This window comes from Colias croceus, chromosome 23 (genome assembly GCF_905220415.1).
Source record: "Colias croceus chromosome 23, ilColCroc2.1".
Lineage (NCBI taxonomy): Eukaryota > Metazoa > Arthropoda > Insecta > Lepidoptera > Pieridae > Colias > Colias croceus.
The window spans coordinates 1,392,588-1,410,923 of record NC_059559.1 but is presented as its reverse complement, the minus strand read 5'-3'; the positions used below and the strand labels follow the sequence as shown (position 1 = coordinate 1,410,923).

The 18,336-nt window shown below is 33.2% G+C and overlaps 1 protein-coding gene across 2 annotated transcripts; it reads left to right on the top strand.

Annotated features, from left to right (window-relative positions):
- Window positions 1–2,634: 2,634 nt before the first annotated feature.
- On the top strand, window positions 2,635–17,138 carry LOC123702300. 2 transcript variants are annotated; one of them, XM_045650015.1, is made up of 5 exons: window positions 2,635–2,980; window positions 12,274–12,360; window positions 13,883–13,977; window positions 14,739–14,866; window positions 15,734–17,138. In XM_045650015.1, exons 1-5 carry the CDS (start codon window positions 2,879–2,881, stop codon window positions 15,871–15,873), a joined length of 552 nt encoding a protein of 183 aa, XP_045505971.1. In that variant the 5' UTR covers window positions 2,635–2,878; the 3' UTR covers window positions 15,874–17,138. The 2 variants fall into 2 exon arrangements, with proteins under 2 accessions (XP_045505971.1, XP_045505972.1); XM_045650016.1 differs by having other exon boundaries at window positions 2,640–2,980; window positions 13,898–13,977.
- Window positions 17,139–18,336: the final 1,198 nt, after the last annotated feature.

Below are 18,336 nucleotides of genomic sequence, written 5' to 3'. Positions count from 1 at the left end.
TGATTATCGTACGTATCGTGCGTCACGCGACATGCGCTACACAGACCAAAAAGTTTGAGACGATGTAATAAAAGTTTCACTCTTTAAAAAGCTCTATCTTCGTCTAGGTTCTTTAGATTCTTATATTATATACTTATATTATAAAACTGAAGAGTTTGTTTGTTTGTACACGCTAATCTCAGGAACTACTGGTCCGATTTGAATTCTTCTTAATTCTTTCGGTGTAAGTTAGCCCATTTATCGAGGAAGGCTATAGGCTATACATAATATATCATCACGCTAAGGCCAACAGGAGCGGAGCAATGCGGGTGAAACCGCCGAGCATAGCTAGTATAAGATTGTAATAAGTATGTAGTCTATGTATAAGATATCAAGTCAGGACTTAAGAAATAACTATAATCTTTCAATTTTCAAGCTTTCAGCTTTTCCAAAAAAGTTATTTTCATAAAAAAAATCCACATTTTACGACAAACAAAATTCCCGCCAAAATCTTTTCAGTTTGACGTTTAGTGCTGCGTTTAGGAATTGTTAATCATTACAAACGAGCGACATTGTTTGTAAATACGATCGACATTTTAATTGCCAGTTTAAATATTTAAGAGGCGTAAAGGGCGGCATGTACTAAATTATTTCATTTTTGTCATATTTTTGAACAAATTATAACAATTTCGTTCGTAATAACTCAGCCCCCGGAATCACAGACACAATAGAAAATCTATTGTGTCGTGGACCGAACGGGCCGCTGCACTGGGGGCTCAATGGGTTAATGTGATTATGTCTTGTTTATGTATATTTCGTGTTTTAAGACTAGCTGCTACTACTACCCGAGTTAAAAAAAAATGTTGTGTGGTTTTATGAAACCACGGTAAAAGTGAAACTTTTTTTCACACTATAGACATTTAACTAAAAATTATCGTACGTATCGTGTGTCACGCGACATGCGCTACACAGACCAAAAAGTTTGAGACGATGTAATAAAAGTTTCACTTTAAAAACAATATGAAAAAAAATGTGGTGGATGGTGATAAAAAAACGGCCTTCTTTATTAACATAGATATATGTAAATTAATAAAAATAACAAATTAACCTTATTTATTATACAATTAATTTCCAAAAAATATGAATTACGTATACGAATATTCAGTTACGAAGGTATAAGGTGAACCACTAGCTCAGTTACTTGCTCTAAGAAAAAAAAGCATGTGCCGAGCACACCTGTCAGAAGTGAAACTTCTTCTTCTTCTTTTTGAAGTGAAACTTCCTTGGCAAGATTCAAAAATACCTTAACTGTCGCCTTCCTCAATGACGTGACCGTATTGTCATGACACGACCTGGAAATTTTACTCTCAACGCTCCTAAAGCAGTTTCACTTCAAAAAAATAAATAATGTGGCCTGTATAATGTAAAAATATGCAGTGGATATAAAAATGTTGATGAAGAAATGTTTTATGAGCGCCGTTCTTTACAAGCATCATTGGTATATTTGTGTTATTTTAGTTCAAACTTCAAAGCTATTCTAAACGCGATTGCGTAGAAATATATTTTTTGCACATTGCACATAATAGTGTATGGTGAAGGATAACATCATGGTTATATTTAAGCAAATAACGTTGTATTTAACCGACTTAAAAAAGGCCGGTAGTGCATTTCTTGGAATATTATTTACTAGTTGCGCCCCGCGGTTTCACCCGCGTGGCTCTGCTCCTGTTGGTCTTAGCGCGATGATATAAGCCTTCATCGATAAATAGGCTATCTAACACTGAAATAATTTTTCTAATTGGACCAGTAGTTCCTGAGATTAGCGCACTCAAACAAACAAACAAACTCTTCAGCTTTATAATATTAAGTACCGACAGATTAACGTTGAGATTAGCGCATTGAAACAAACAAACTCTTCAGCTTTATCATATTAAGTAGGTACAGATACGTATATTATAGTACAATCGAAATATTTCTAAACTTTTAGCTTAAAGCTCTTGTACGTGTGTTTTAAATCTCGGTATTCTTAGAACCTTTAAATCTATAAATAAATAAATTGCAATTTCGTCAAATTTAATTATTTTATGCGTAGTCAACTTGTTTCCAAGTAATGAATATTACATGAACTTTTATAAAAATTTAAAACAGATAATTTACGAGAATTCGACATTATCACTCAAACGAACATACGACAAATCCTCATTGCGATGCGGCGAGTGGCTACGAATGACAAAAGGTACAGAGTCTAATATATAAAATTTCCGTTTCACAGTGTTAGTAAACATACACCTCCAAAACGGCTGGACCGATTCTCATGAAATTTTCTGTGAATATTGGGTAGGTCTGAGAATCGGCCGACATCTTTTTTTCATACCCCTAAGTGATAACAATCTTAGGCAGAACAACGTTTGCCGGGACAGCTAGTATACTAGAATAATTAACACCCAGACACAGAGCAAACATATATGTTCATCACAATAATGTTTGCCCTGGGTGGGAATCGAACCCACGACCTTCGAAAGCTTCGTTGTGGCTTCACTACCAACTAAGCCAACTACTATTTTTAGTAAAATTCTTGCAAAGGAACAAACACAATAAAAACTTTTCTCTGCAATATTAGTTTAAAACTACGGACGGAAATATTTTCCATTATGATATCAACCCAGACTGAAATACATGTGTACAGTATCAATTCATAAACTGTTAATTCGATTAAAGTCTAAAAATAATCGCGTCTTGCTGTCTATGCCTGTTCCAGTTCCCTGGAGGCCATCGCCGATTTGACGTCTCGCGCGTTTATCGATGTTCCATATTTAAAAATTTGAAAAGTCAATTTTCAAAAGCGCGCTAAAAAAGGCGCCAGTTTTGTTTCGTTTGTGGTTGTGATTAAAAAAAAAACATGACTCGGAAATTGTACGTGGTCTTCTATTTGTTGATCATTTTTTGGGAAATCGATGGGAAAAGTTCGGAAGAGAGGACTCAGGAAACACGCAGTGTAAAGGTAAATTATTTAATTTATGTATTTTATTTCTACGAATAAATAAATATTTATTCTGGGGTTGATTCTATAATTTTATAGGAATATAAAAAAATGTAACTGATAAACATTATTAAATATTCAGGAAGTAAATATATTCTACTTCTACTTTATTTATTTTTTTAAATATTTTTTAAATTTAATCTTAAAAATATCGCACTATTTTCTTTTTTCTCAAACCATTTGTGACATGTATCATGATAAAAACGGCAACAAGCGTTTATAATTGGCCATAAATTAAAACTGTTCTCTATGACAAAAAATAATATGAAAGTACTGGCTACAAAAAAGCACTAGTGCAAAAAAAATCGAATAAGAAATTAAATGAAGAATCTTGATTCAAAACTAGTTTTGAAAATTTATTAAAATATCAATCTTAAAAGTTAGTGAAATTAGTAACCTATACTTGAGTATTTATCAATCAAGGTGCGTATTTTTTGTAATTTATAGATATTGAAGAGATATTTGATATTTATACGACACAAATAAACAAAATAACACACTCAATGGTACTTAACATGCGTATAGAAGATTTCCCGCTTTCTTCAATACCTAGTAATTTATCTGAGTACCTACCAAATGTTATCTGAATTATTTTTATTCCTTTTTTAACCGACTTAAAAAGGAGATTCTCATTTCTGCCGGTATATTTTACAAGCAAATTGACTTTCGAATTCAAGTATGTAGTTAAAATGTTATTTTCTTTTTACAATAAATTAAATTTTATTACGTAGGTACTAGCTTTCCACCCGCGGCAAATTTCATGCAAATTGATTCAGTAGTTAAGGCGTGATTAAGTAACAGACAGACAGACAGAGTTAATTTCGCATTTATAATATTAGTATGGATTTAAATTACTGTAAGTAAATGTGCATTGTGCATTTAACTTTTGCTGAATGAAGAAGAAATAGACAGCATTTATTTATATCGTGAGAATGGTGAATTATTTTTTGTATTCTCTAAGTTTAGGTTAGGTACTTACTTTGAATTATTTAAAAAAAGCATGTTACTGAAACCATGTTAAATTTTTAACACTGACATACTCTTTGGATGTGTAGATTTCTATGATATATTGAAAGTATATAATACTAGCGGTCCGCCCCGGCTTCGCCCGTGGTACATATTAACGTTTTCTCTACATAAGAACCATCCTCGTACTTCAAGGAATATAATAAAAAAAGAATTATCGAAATCGGTTCAGCCGTTCTCGAGTTATGGAATTACAACGAAAAGTGGCATTGATTTTTATATATTAGATAAGTGTCCCCCCGCGGCTTTACCCGCACCGAAACTGAATAAATTAATTATTATACTCATACAAAAACCTTCCCCGAACCACCTACCACCTGCATCTATCAATTAAAAAATAGCATCAAAATCATACTTAGGTCTTAGTTGGGTCTTAGCATACGTAGCGATGGACTGACAGCAGAAATTAGCGACTTTGTTTTATATGTACATACTATTTTGTTGATAAACTGTATAAAATTAATTATAATAAATTATTATAACATTTAATATTTTAACCGACTTCAAAAAAAGGAGGAGAATTCGACCGGTATGTTTTTTTTTAATGTATTTACACCGATTACTCCGAGGTTTCTGAACCGATTTACGTGATTCTTTTTTGTTCGATGCGGGATGGTGTCGAATTAGTCCCATAAAAATTTTATTCGGATAGGCCCAGTAGTTTTTATTTTATGAGCATTTTTGTCTGTATTTGTAAATGTTGCAAGTGCAAGTTTGAAGTGGGATTTTTTTAACGTAGTTATCACTTGTTACATCTTTATCTACGCTAGTTTTGTATAAAATAAACGAATTTTAAAGTAAATATTCTCTCATGACTGTCAATCAAATAATATGTTTATGATCTTTATAACATTTTATAAATGAATAACTCATACGCTTACAATACGTTTTGTATATAAATATTTCAGCCTTTGAAAAAATAAATGAAGCTTTAGACAAGTTTGATCTTGAATATGAAATGAAATCAACTAAAATATCGATCAAATCGGCCATAGCGGCCAGCGGGCAATCTTATTGAGATTTTCAAATCGGTTCAGTAGTTTTGTAGTTTCATAAGTACTTTTGACTGCTTAATACAATCAATGATCTCTTCTCTTCTCTCATATTTTTTTCATATATAGTTCTCGTATTAAAATGTTAGTAACCATACTCCACTGAAATCCCTGAACTGATTCTCATGATATATTGAGTAGATTTGGGTAGACCTGAAAATCGGCCAACATCTAATTTTCCTTCCCGTAATATCTAAATTAATAAGGCTGAAGAGTATGTTTGTTTGAACGCGCTAATCTCAAGAATTACTGGTCCGATTTGAAAAATTCTTTCGGTGTTTGATAGCCCAATAGATCGAAGAAGGCTATAAATCATGACGTTAAGACCAACAGGAGCTGAGGGTAACACCGCGGGGTACAGCTAGTATAATATAATAAATTTAAATATAATAAGTTTAAATAAACTTACGATTTATATTTATTTTAGTTCTTGCACTTGATGTCACATTTAGTTGTTTTATATCCGTGTTAGCATTCCTTACGAAAACAGCCGTACCTGTGGCCATACCGTCATTAGACGATATTATTGTACAGAGTAGTTCTCCGCTCACCCGCAATTTTTTTTACTTTTTTGTCAAGGTGTACAAGTTAACACTATTGAATTAGATTAAGTGAATTGTAAAATTCTTTTGAAAATAAATGTCTCTAAACCTAATAAGGGTAAGGCAGAACAACGTTTGCCGGGTCATCAGCTTGTAACATAAAAATATTCATTCTCTATGTTTTTCAATTCTTATAAATCTAAGCTTATAAATATTGTCATTAAGACTGTCATATTTCGAAAATATTAACTATAGTTTTATTTATATCTCTTCCTTCCACACACATCACGATGACACATATATCCGACATCTGCATTACAATATGACACACAGCGACATCAAATAAATATACAGGAAGGCCTACTTCTTAATAATTATTTAAACACACATAAATTAATTTTAATTTAAAAAGGAACTGTCGGGATTTATTTCCATGAGATCTTGCGTAAATACTATATTTGATAATAAACTAGTCTTTATTCACTTGCCCGAAAATGGGGATAAATTACAAAATAGCCCTAAAAACTTTGTATCTGCCACATACAATATTCTCCACGTTCATTATGTAACATAGAAACTTAAAATCCATACTTATAATATTATAAATAGGAAAGTAACTCTGTCTGTCTGTCTGTTACTCAACTCAACACGCCTTAACTAATGAACCAATTTGCATGAAATTTGGTATAGAGATATTTTGATACCCGAGAAAGGACATAGGTTTTATCCCGGAAATCCCACGGCAACGGGATCTATGCGGGTTTTTCTTTGACTGCGCGGGCGATGCCGCGGGTGGAAAGCTAGTAAAATATATAGATAATGACAACAAACAAAACAAACAATAAATACAATATATAATATATAGTATAATTTAATTTAATGCACGAAGGTCAATAAATTTGCCAAAAAAAAAACAAGAAAAAATAGGTCACCTTATTTGCGCCCAGTACACAAAGCTTGCCAAACGACAATAACTATGATTTTGTTGCTAAATATTATAAATCTGTGTAATTGTAGCGACGCTGCTTGCCAAGTGACGCAAATTAGCTTATTTTTGATAATTCTCAAGGACGTATGCACTTGGCCTCGAAAGGATTACAATGGTGGATTTTCCAACAGGCTGAGTAGGTAACCACAGGCGTCAGATTTGAGATTATTATAAAACAACTAAAAGTACCTACACATAAATTATCCGTTATCTATATGAAAAATATATTATAGACTAGTTTTCCGCCCGCGTCTTCTCTTAATATAGACCAAGTTGTGATATAGACCATACTAATATTTTAACTTTGTAGAAAAGGCCCTGGATTATATTCTAAAAAGAACACGATTGACTAAACTTCACTGTTGTACACAGTCAAGCCGCTTTCAGTTGCGGATAGGTATTTGTTACCAGCTGTGCTCCGCGGTTTTACCCGCAGTGCTCCGTTCTTGTTGGTCTTAGCGTGATGATATATAGCCTTCCTCGATAAATGGACTATCTAACACCGAAAGAATTTTTAAATTCGGACCAGTAGAGATTAGCGCGTTCACAGTGCCGTCTTTAAGGCAGGGCCCGAGGCCCCGAGGTAGGCAGGGGCCCCACAATTCTGAAAATTTTCGATATACAACAACAAATTTTATAACATAATAAGAAAAATATCAAATCACACACTTGGTAAAATAGAAACAAGATTTAGAAAATTTGTTTAAAAATTTATTTTTGCACTAAAATAACAGTAATTATATACAGCTTAAAAAACTTTTTTTCTCGATTTCTTCGCAGCAAAATTAGATATGAGTTCATCAAAATCAATCGATTTTAATAAGTCCGATTCTATACTCATTAAACTTAGATGATTCAATCGTGACTGTGACATTGTGCTTCGATGATCGGATTTTATCAACTTTAATCTAGAAAATGATCGTTCACCAGCACAATTGGTGATCATTAGGGTAAGGAATATTCGGAGACTTATTTCAATATTTGGGAATGTAGACGTCAGAAATTCTTTCTTCAGTTGCAAGTATAGATCAGGAATAAATAATTCTTCGTTCTTTCGTGTATCACGAAGATAATGTTTATAATGTAAACATTCTGATATTAAATTTTCTGCAGAAATGTCTTGATCATATTTTCTGGCAAGCTTTTCGCAGCATTCTTTTATTCCTTCGTATGTCATGTTTGGTAGAGCAGTAAAAAACTTGAAGTTATCATTCACCGTTTCGTAAGCAGTTTTTCTGGTTTTCAACGGCGTTCAAACAAACAAACTCTTCAGCTTTATATATATAAGCATAAATATGCAAGCGAAAATATTCGAAATATATAGAAAAGACTTTGGGCTGAAGCACATTATTCGGTGCTAATTATTATTCTGTTCTTCACTACATAGTATAAAGCAAAGTCGCTTTCTCTGTCCCTATGTCCCTTTGTATGCTTAAATCTTTAAAACTACGCAACGGATTTCGATGCGGTTTTTTTTAATAGATAGTGTGATTCAAGTGGAAGGTTTTAGTATATAATTTATTAGGTTTTAGACAAAGCGGGCGAAGCTGCGGGCGAAGTTGCGGGCGGTAAGCTAGTATTTTATAAAAATGAAGCCACACTCCACAGCAATTTGTTTTTGTTGTTTACATAAGGCGTCCGTCGTTCGCAGTCACACAGTTCACACCGGCCAAGTGACACACCCACAATATCCATATCTCACTCAATTCCGCATTGAGGCGGTTTGTTAAGTGTCAAAAATGCTCGTTGTGTTTAAAATAAAATGTTGAATATAAAAAAAACTTTTTTTTAACTGTCTATGATTTGGCGCCAAATGTATGCATTTTAAACATATTTATAACCTTGATTGCAATTTTTGATTTAGATGAAACTAAGCATAACATTTTTTACGAATATAATATTTGATAATATTTATCTTACTTGATTCATCTAAATCCATACTAATATTAAAACTAATAATCCATACTAGGTAGGTATAATATTATAAATGCGAAAGTAACTCTGTCTGTCTGTCTGTTACTCAATCACGCCTAAACTACTGAACCAATTTGCATGAAATTTGGTATGGAGATATTTTGATACCCGAGAAAGGACATAGGCTACCTTTTATTGTGAAATATGTACCACGGGCGAAGCCGGGGCGGACCACTAGTATGTATATAAAACTCAAAAGTGTTTGACTGACTGACATAGGGATCTATAGGTAAACCAGAATCTGATGGCAATTAGTGAAATCAAAATTTTGAGTGTGCAACCCTGGGGAAAATGGACTGAACGATCTTGATACTGCTTATTTTTTATTTTGTCCTCAATATCATTAGTCACATTACATAAGTGGACAATACTGTACTTAATAATGAGATATCCACTTAATATTATCATGGATATTATGTAGGTACATACTTACATGTATAATATACAATAATTATACATATTATTACTTTTATACAGGTAATATATATCATTATTTACACATACCTATATTTGTATATTTATTACCAGTATGCCATGTGAAAATTTCGATATAATGATAATGTACCTAGATCAAAACTGCTTATAATTTTTTATAAAATAAAATAAAACTATGTTTATTTTCGTAAGTATTAACAGATACACACATTATAAAATTGACTTGGACAGCTTGGACTTGACGAATAGCCGTATTGGAAACTCCTGTAATAAGTTTTCATAAAATTATATTCTAATCAACAAACAATATTATAGTTACCTACATATAATATTTTTTAATTTAAAGTATCAAAACGGGGAAGTCCAATTTACCAATAAAATCATCAAAATTGAAAATTGTGATGTGTTTGACCCTTCTTCTTCGAATGTTTTTCTATACACATTATAAACAACACATCTTATTTGTGATCGCACTGGCTTTTTCGACATTTTCGAAGATTTTTTAGACAAAATCCTAAAAATTATTCATCAACTGCAAAAAAGACAAATAATTTGACAACCAATTTGATAGTTGTCAAATAAGTTGCCACATGAAATTCTTTTATTTCTTAAATATAAATATGCCATCAGATTCTGGTAGACCTATATCAACGCACAGCCTTAACCTTCGGGCTGAAATAAATTGCTATGGAGAACCTAATTTTCATACCTTCGTACAATCATTAATAAGAACACAAGTCAAGTAACTGCGTTAAAAACAACACTTCAAACTTGCACTTGCAACATTTACAAATACAGACAAACATGCTCATAAAATAAAAACTACTGGGCCTATCCAAATAAAATGTTTATGGGACCAATTCGACACCATCCCGCATCGAACAAAAAAAGAATCACGTAGATTGGTTCAGAAACCTCGGAGAAATCAGTGTACAATGTACATACATAAAAAAAAAACATACCGGCCGAATTGATAACCTCCTCCTTTTTTTGAAGTCGGTTAAAAAGTGTGAAAAAGTCTTCAATCAAGACCATTTACACATTATATTTAATTCTAGAAATGTGGGCGTTGAAAAATTATTCAATTAAAACATTAACAATAACATAACTTTCGCTACGATTACAAAAAAATATAATTTTATATTCAATCTTCTCTAAAATAAAACTCGGCATTTTTATTTTATTATTACTCATTCGAATTATTTACACAGCATTTTAGACCGCGTAACGACTGTGCAATAAAAATAGGCCAAGTGCGAGACGGATTTGCAACGCTGCGTTCCGTACAAAAAAACTAACGAGCTGAAAAAAATGGTAACCCATCCCATTCATGACCGTGTCTACAGCTGCTTGACTTCGATTTTTTATTATTTGTTGGACAGACAGACGAACAGTGAAGTCTTAGTAATTTTTAACCGACTTCAAAAAAGAAAAGTTTCTCAATTCGTACCGTATGTTTTTTTTTGTATGTAACATACATACAAAAAGAAACTCGATTTTCCCAATTATGAATGGATTTTAATGATTCTTTTTTAAGTAAGTATGTCCATGTGTATGTATTGTGCTGTCCTTGATAAATAAATGTTTCTTTCTTTCTAACCCTAAAAATGTCTACCAATAAAAATTACACGTATGTGTCATACATAAATAAATACAATTTTGCGTTTGGAGTTTCGCCAAGATATCGGCCGATGGAGGCGCGTAAATATTTCTTTCGAAATACATTCGAGAACTGATGTGTTTATTGGAAATGCATTTGCAAACGCATTATATTAGGGCTGCCTGCGCCTAGTTAATAATTAATATACTGTATGTATTTAGGTACCGCTTGTATGAGAATATAAGACAAACCTAATATGGACATAGGTACTTATAATATTAGGTACTTGTTGTAATTAATAAACTATAAAGTTTAAATGTCATTTTTGACATCTTACACATATCCTCCGTGGCAGTGTTCTCTCTTGCTTGCTAGCTCGACGCTGCACTGTACCTACCACACTGTACGCTATTATAAGAAAGTGATTAATAAAACGAAATATAAAGTAAAACACCTGTTTAATTGCAACAAGTTATGGGTCCAGGTACATACCGCCCGCGTTTTCGAAGAACTCGCATAGTTCCCGTTCTTACGAGATTTCCGGGATAAAAAGTAACTTGTCTTATTCTGGGTCTTCAGCTACATACCAAATTTCATTGTAATCGGTTCAGTAGTATTTGCGTGACATGACGTGTGATCCATCCTCACAAACTTTCGCATTTATAATATTTATATAAGTATTTGGGACAACCCTATTCGTGAGAAGTTGTAAAGACGTGTAAAGATCGGGTTAAGTGCGGGAATAACTGCCTCGCTTCACGCACTGTTTCTGAGTTAACTGTTGGGTGTTTTAGTAGATTGTTTGTTTGTTCACCTGAGTTCGAGGTTGAATATAAATGAATGATGTAATTTGGTACGAATATAGTTTGAAATTAAAACGCCTGCAAGAGTCCGGGGGGCGGCCCAATGGCATGGCCCTTGGAAAATCTCCCTGCCGTAAATTACTAGCAAAGACCTGCGATGGTGGAAATGGGCAGATGGAAGTTGGCCTGATGGAGGTTGACAAGCCAGCTAGTAATGAAACTAGTAACTGAATCATTTCAATTGGAGCTAAAAAGTCCTTATACTCTTATTGAGGTTGGAAAACATTAACCATGTGAAGCTGGAAAGTTATCATTAAAATAAAAGAAATTTAGTAAATCTTTATAAGAAAGCCGTGTGCTGTATAATGGATGAATTCCCAATGAATTAGGAAATTGAGACATTTTAACTCCAAAATATGTTTCCTTGTCGAAAACCGAAAATCCTTGAATCGTGCATGCATGCATGGAGTCGCGGAAACTTAGTTTAAAATATATAACTCTTTTATTTCCATACATTTGAAAGAATCAGAAACATAAGCTTTTTTTTAAGTGGGGAAATCTTGCATTGATACCCACGGCCTCCGGGGAAGGGGCCATGGGTTATGTCGGATTCCTACTGACTAAGTAGCTCCCCCCTCCATCGCCCAGAGAAACATATGCCTAGCAATGCTTTTACATCTAAATGAAAAAAAAGGAAAGGTATCTTTTTCCTTATTTTTAACCGACTTTAAAAAAGAAGGAGGATCTCAATCCGTCTGCATTATTTTAATTTTTTTCTTTGTTTATTCATAACTTTAAATTTCGTAGTAATAATAATTTTATTTATATTTTCAGAGTGATGCCACCGCGCTTATATTTGCTGATGAGTTCAAACAGACAATAGAACGATATTTGTTTGGAATATGCCCGCAGCCATATAAGGTAAGCCTATATTTTAATATGCCTTAATTATTCGAATTCCACTTAAATTGTTTTAGAATAAGGCAATTCGACTAGAGTTTTTTTTTTTTGACACGGCACCCGCCATCACAGGGTGTTCGCGCCACCTCTGGAATATTGTCCAGAGACATTATTTAATTTTTTTTTTATTTATAAATACCAATTTACACACACATAATTAATTAAAATAAAATTATTTACCTTACATAAATTAAAATACATAATTAAAAATATTAAAATACTGGTTAAATAATAACATACATGCAATAAACGCTACAAAAATTCAAACTAGGTATCCCTAATATCACACAATCACACGCCATTGTTTCGCTTATTGACTACTTCTACAATATATTTAAATTTTTTAAGAAAGTATCCCTGTACTTGTCCCCCAGGGCGGAAGGCAGATTCTCACCCGTCATCGTCATGCCGACTTTCGACTAGAGTTATATAGTTCAGGATACATCGCCCATTTTTGCAAGTGACTACTATCAAGCTGATTTTCCGTTTGTAGCTTTATTTTGATGAGACACCGAATAATTTCGTGTACGAAACTCTCGATTGTGGTAGCTAACAGAGATAACAAGGATAAAATTTTTTGATTTGATGGTTCTCAAATATTTATTACGCAATTTGTAGGACAATATGTCTGTTGAATTATATAAACATTAACTAAGTGAAAACAAAAAAATCAGCTTGTTAGTAATCATTTATGATGACCTCGTTATCGATACACTTTGGAAAGGGGGACTCTTTGAACCAACCATAGATTTTGTAGGACAAATATTTTTTCGAATCTAATATATAAAAATCAATGCCACTTTTCGTTGTAATTCCATAACTCGAGAACGGCTGAACCGATTTCGATAATTCTTTTTTTATTATATTCCTTGAAGTACGAGGATGGTTCTTATGTAGAGAAAACGTTAATATGTACCACGGGCGAAGCCGGGGCGGACCGCTAGTAATTTAGGTAATTATCTTGAGATTGAAAAAAAAAATCAGTTAGTAAGTAATAAATATTTGAGAACCATCAAATCAAAAATTTTTATCCTTGTTATCTCTGTTAGCTACCACAATCGAGACTTTCGTACACGAAATTATTCGGTGTCTCATCAAAATAAAGCTACTAACGGAAAATTAGCTTGATAGTAGTCACTTGCAAAAATGGGCGATGTATCCTGAACTAATAAGAATTAAGATGGAAAATTAATCTCAAAATTAGCTTTATCGACAGTGAGAGATAATTTGCATTAATTGTTTGTTGATACCATCGAACTCAGAAACTTCCGATTTAAACAGATAATTAATATGAATCCACATTTTTCAAGCCTGCATGTAACACACATAAAACATTTTTTCAATAAGTCATGCGGCGGGATTAGAACCCGAGTCTACAGCATACTACGCCAAACCTCCTAAATGATTGAGGATGGAAATTAATGTGCTCATCTACCATTATAACCATACCCTCATACCTTGATATACCATAATCCGGCATTAGTCCCGTTGGTTGCAGATGCCACTCGGCAACAAGAACAAGAACGGGACCACCTTCACGTGTGACCTGGACACTGATCAGCAGGACTTGGCGGGGAGGTGACTGGAATTTGTTTACGTTACTTGCCTTATTATCTCTTTAGACATTAAATAATAATAGTTAAAAAAAACTAAAAAACACGCTTTTTATAGAAAACCGAACTAAAAAATAGAAAATTTTAATATCAAATTAGTGTATTGTCATCGGTCCTCAATAAATCTACAAAGTTTGAACGAAATCTGGCCGTTTAAAGCGGGTCAAAATCACGCCCAAAGAAGTCGGTTACAAACAAACATACAGGTGAAGCTAATATAAAGCGTGTAATAAAGCGTGTAAAAAGAACGTGTATACCTAGCACACGCGTCAGAAGTGAAACTTCTCATCGCCTTGCTCCACGACGAGACGGTAGTGCCATGACACGATCTTGAAATATTACTGTGCTCTCAACGCACCTAAAAAAGTTTCACTTCAATAATTTTTTTTAATTTTCTACATGTTATGAAAGATATCTACTTACTTTGTCGGATTCTTGCAAAATATCTACTTTGAAACATGCCAAGAAGTTTCACTTCTGACACATCGTGGGTTCGATTTCCACCCGGGGCAAATATTTGTGTGATGAACATAGATGTTTGCTCTGTGTCTGGGTGTTGATTATCTATAAAAGTATTTATTTATCATGATATATCTTCTGTATGTTTATCAGCCATCTGAATTCCATAACAAGCGAAAGCTTAGATCAGATCGTGCCGTATGTTAATGTGAAATATCTATTATCTAGTACATAGTAACTCAATGTGAAATATTTATTCACAATAAGGCTAGCAACGCTCTCGCTTCGCGCGCACTCCGCGTCCCGCTCGGACTGTCTGCGGCTCGGCGCGGTGCTCGCGAACACGCTCGGCGAACTCGCGCGAACTGCGGCGAGCAGACAGATATATTTGTCTAGTAAGTTATATCTTAGTTATATTATAGGTTTTTGATTTAAACATTAAAGTTCTTTTTTCTTTATTTTTTTAAGCTATTGCATAGCTTCTATCGCGGGCCTTGAGCGCGGGGACCGAATCCAGAAATTGCGTAACGAAAAACCTCACGCTCCCCACTCCGACGGGCGGAGGTGTGGCTTGAAGGCATAGCATGCAATAGCTTTACCGCGGCAGTCCCCGAGTGACACACGTATTTTTTTATGATTTATTTCATAATGTTTACAAATACAATTTTATATCTATTACATTACCTGTGGTCGCCCCGGATTCGCCCTTGGTAGATGTTTACGTTGTCTCTCCATATACCAACCATCCTCGTAATTCAAGGAATATTATTAAAAAAAAGAATTAACGAAATCGGTTCAGCCGTTCTCGAGTTATAGACAAGCTTACCAACACGTTTAGCGATTCATTTTTATATAATAGATGTCATTATATTTATTAATTAGATTATAGATTATTTATTTATATAATTATGTATAAAACATTAATACATTTGTGCATAAATTTTATAAAAAAATGGTACTGCAGTTATAAAATTGTGAATTATTTCAATACATTCCTTTATTAATAAATTCAATACATTCGTCAGGTTGTTGCTTAATTTGTGATAGATAAAAACTGACTAAAAATAACAAATACTACACTACACTACTCTTTCTAATTTTCTATTGAATTTTTAAGAATAGAAACAAATCGATCATTAGGCAAGATTTGAGCTATTTTATATTGTTTAAAAATTCTCATTTAAAAATCATTCAAATGCTATAAAACTAAAAAATAAATTTTACTTTTTTTTCCGTCTTAAAACCATATTTTTACATTACAGCATCAGCCGCAGAAACAAAGAAGAGGAAACTGTCGAAAAGCCAAAAGATGCAAATCAAAGCGAAACAGCGAACTGCACTCGCTGTCAAGAAGAAGGCGGCCGCTGCAGCTGCCGCTGCTGCTAATAAAGTGCCAGCTTAATTGATAAAATAAAATAAAAATAAAAAAGAGCGTGTCACACACGTGTCAGAAGTGAAACATCTTTGTCAATATTCAAAGGTACCAAAATCGTCGCCTTACTCCATGACGTAACGGTATTGCCATGACGCGACCTTGAAATTTTATTCTCATAGCGCCTGAAGAAGTTTCACTTCAAAAATAAAAATAAAAAGGTCCTAGAATTTTCGCATATATAGATGTAAAATTTCATTGTTTAGTGCCAAAGCAACTCTATCAATAATAATCATGAGTTGAAATCTCTCATAGCGCTTCCTCCGAGAACACCCGAGAAGCGTGAATGTGAACAGTTTCTCGTCTTCTCGTTCTCGTTCTCGTCTGTTCTCCGTTTTTGGCTAAAACATAATGACAGTATGCACTATGCAATGGCAGTTGGCACATAAAGTCAATCCTGCTGCCGTCTCCGTAGCGTCGTCCATATCGGTTGGGAACTTGGGAGCGAGATGACTAATGAGAACATTTGAGTCTTTTGAGAATGTGAATACTTGCTTGTTCTCGGCAAAAAGTCTTGGCGAGACTTCTCGCATGAGTCTGGAGGCCCTATCAGATAAATTATCAATAAACATCTTTTGCAATTCATAATATCATTGGTAGGTACTGCAAATTCCATATTATAGATCAATATTGTATGGCTCCTTACGTAGTGTATTTATAAATCTAAAACAACTATTTTTATTTCCTTTAGGCTTTATCAACTATTAAAGTAGTCTACTTTCTAAATTATGACGTCTTGTACGTTCATTCTTTATTTTGTTTTTGTTCAGATATGTATTTAGAAATATACTTATTCATAGATAGTAGATAGGTACATCATAAGACTTGTTTTTCTTATGATTTGGATGTGTTTTAAATAAAATATAAATATATAGGTTTGCATTTTCTGTGCGATTCTGTTTTTTCATGTATGCGTTATTTTTTTTTTCTTGACAATTAAGTCTATAACTGAAACCAAGTAAGTAGGTACTTACTAGGTTGCACGAAAAGGACAATATGCCAACAAATTAATACCAAGCATTTGTTAACTTATTGCACCAGTAATAAAACCCAATCTAATATAACCCAAACAAAAACGTTTTAATTTTCTCTTGTCTTAAACGTAATTCAATTGTTGTAGAATCAATTATTATTGTTCTTTTTGAAGTGAAACTTCTTTATCGGGGTTGGAAAAAAATTTAGTGTAACAGTTTTTCTTATCCCTACCACGCGTGATTCGACCGACGCGGACGTATTTCTGTAAAGTTGCATATAGTACCTAAATTATTATTTTTTAAATAGGGTCATAAAAAAGTTTCACTTCTTACGTGTGTACACTAGTACACGCACACATTTTTTTTTTCTGTTGTTTGAACGTTTACTTTCGATAAACGTTTCTATCTTGAAATAAATAAATAAATTACTTATTATCTAGCTTCCTTAGTTCCTTAGTTCCTTTTTAGCCGTTTACGGCTTTTATTAATTATGACATCTAGTACTTAATAATATTAATACTTATTAATATAAAAATATGTATAATAATATTAAATGGATTTAATTAAGGCATTTTAATTAGTGTATTATGTATATATTTAACGATTACATAATAATATTGAGTTTATGTTTTTAAAATAAATATTGTAAGACGTGATTTGTTACTAGTCAATTGCTAGTTTTGTATTTTAAGTATAATGTAATTGTTATTAATACAGACAGTGTAAGTCGATGTTAATAAAATATCTATTTTGAAGAATGTTTTTTTTTTTACCCAAATCCAATTTTCTATCGACTGGTTTCTGATAAATGATAATATCATTTCTGTTCGTATTATATTATTTAGGATTTTATCGAATAATTTAAATTTAAAATTTAACCACCTACCAGGTTCTGATTTAACAACATACCTACTAGCTTTCCGCCCGCGTTAAGAAAAACCCAGATACCTAGTTCCCGTTCCTGTGGGTTTTCCGGCATAAAATTATGCCTTGTGTGAAATGTGAATCCAAGTTACGCTCTGTGTGCGCCAAATTTCATTGTAATCGGTTCAGTAGTATTTCCTGGACTCGCATTTATAATATTAGGAGGATGGAATGTATAAAGAGTACAATATCTCATACTGGAAACTGTCCGCTACAAAGTTTCAAACAGAGATGGCGCCACCATAGCAAGTGTAAATTTTTAAGAGAGCGACAAAATCCGAATTGATATAGAAGATTCAGCTTTGCAATAGCGCGTTTTAACTATTTTTAGGTTGGTTGATTAAATAAAAAGCTCACAGCATAATATAATGCTCTAAGCTTTTTTTACTCTTACGCCACTTTGAAGAGCAGTATTTAAAAAAAACTAGAATTAAATAGCGCCATCTATCCAATTTGTAAGTTTTGGATTCCAATGCGCATAATGAATCCTACCTTGCGAGTGAGATGTTTTATAAACTCGAACTGCTAAATTTAA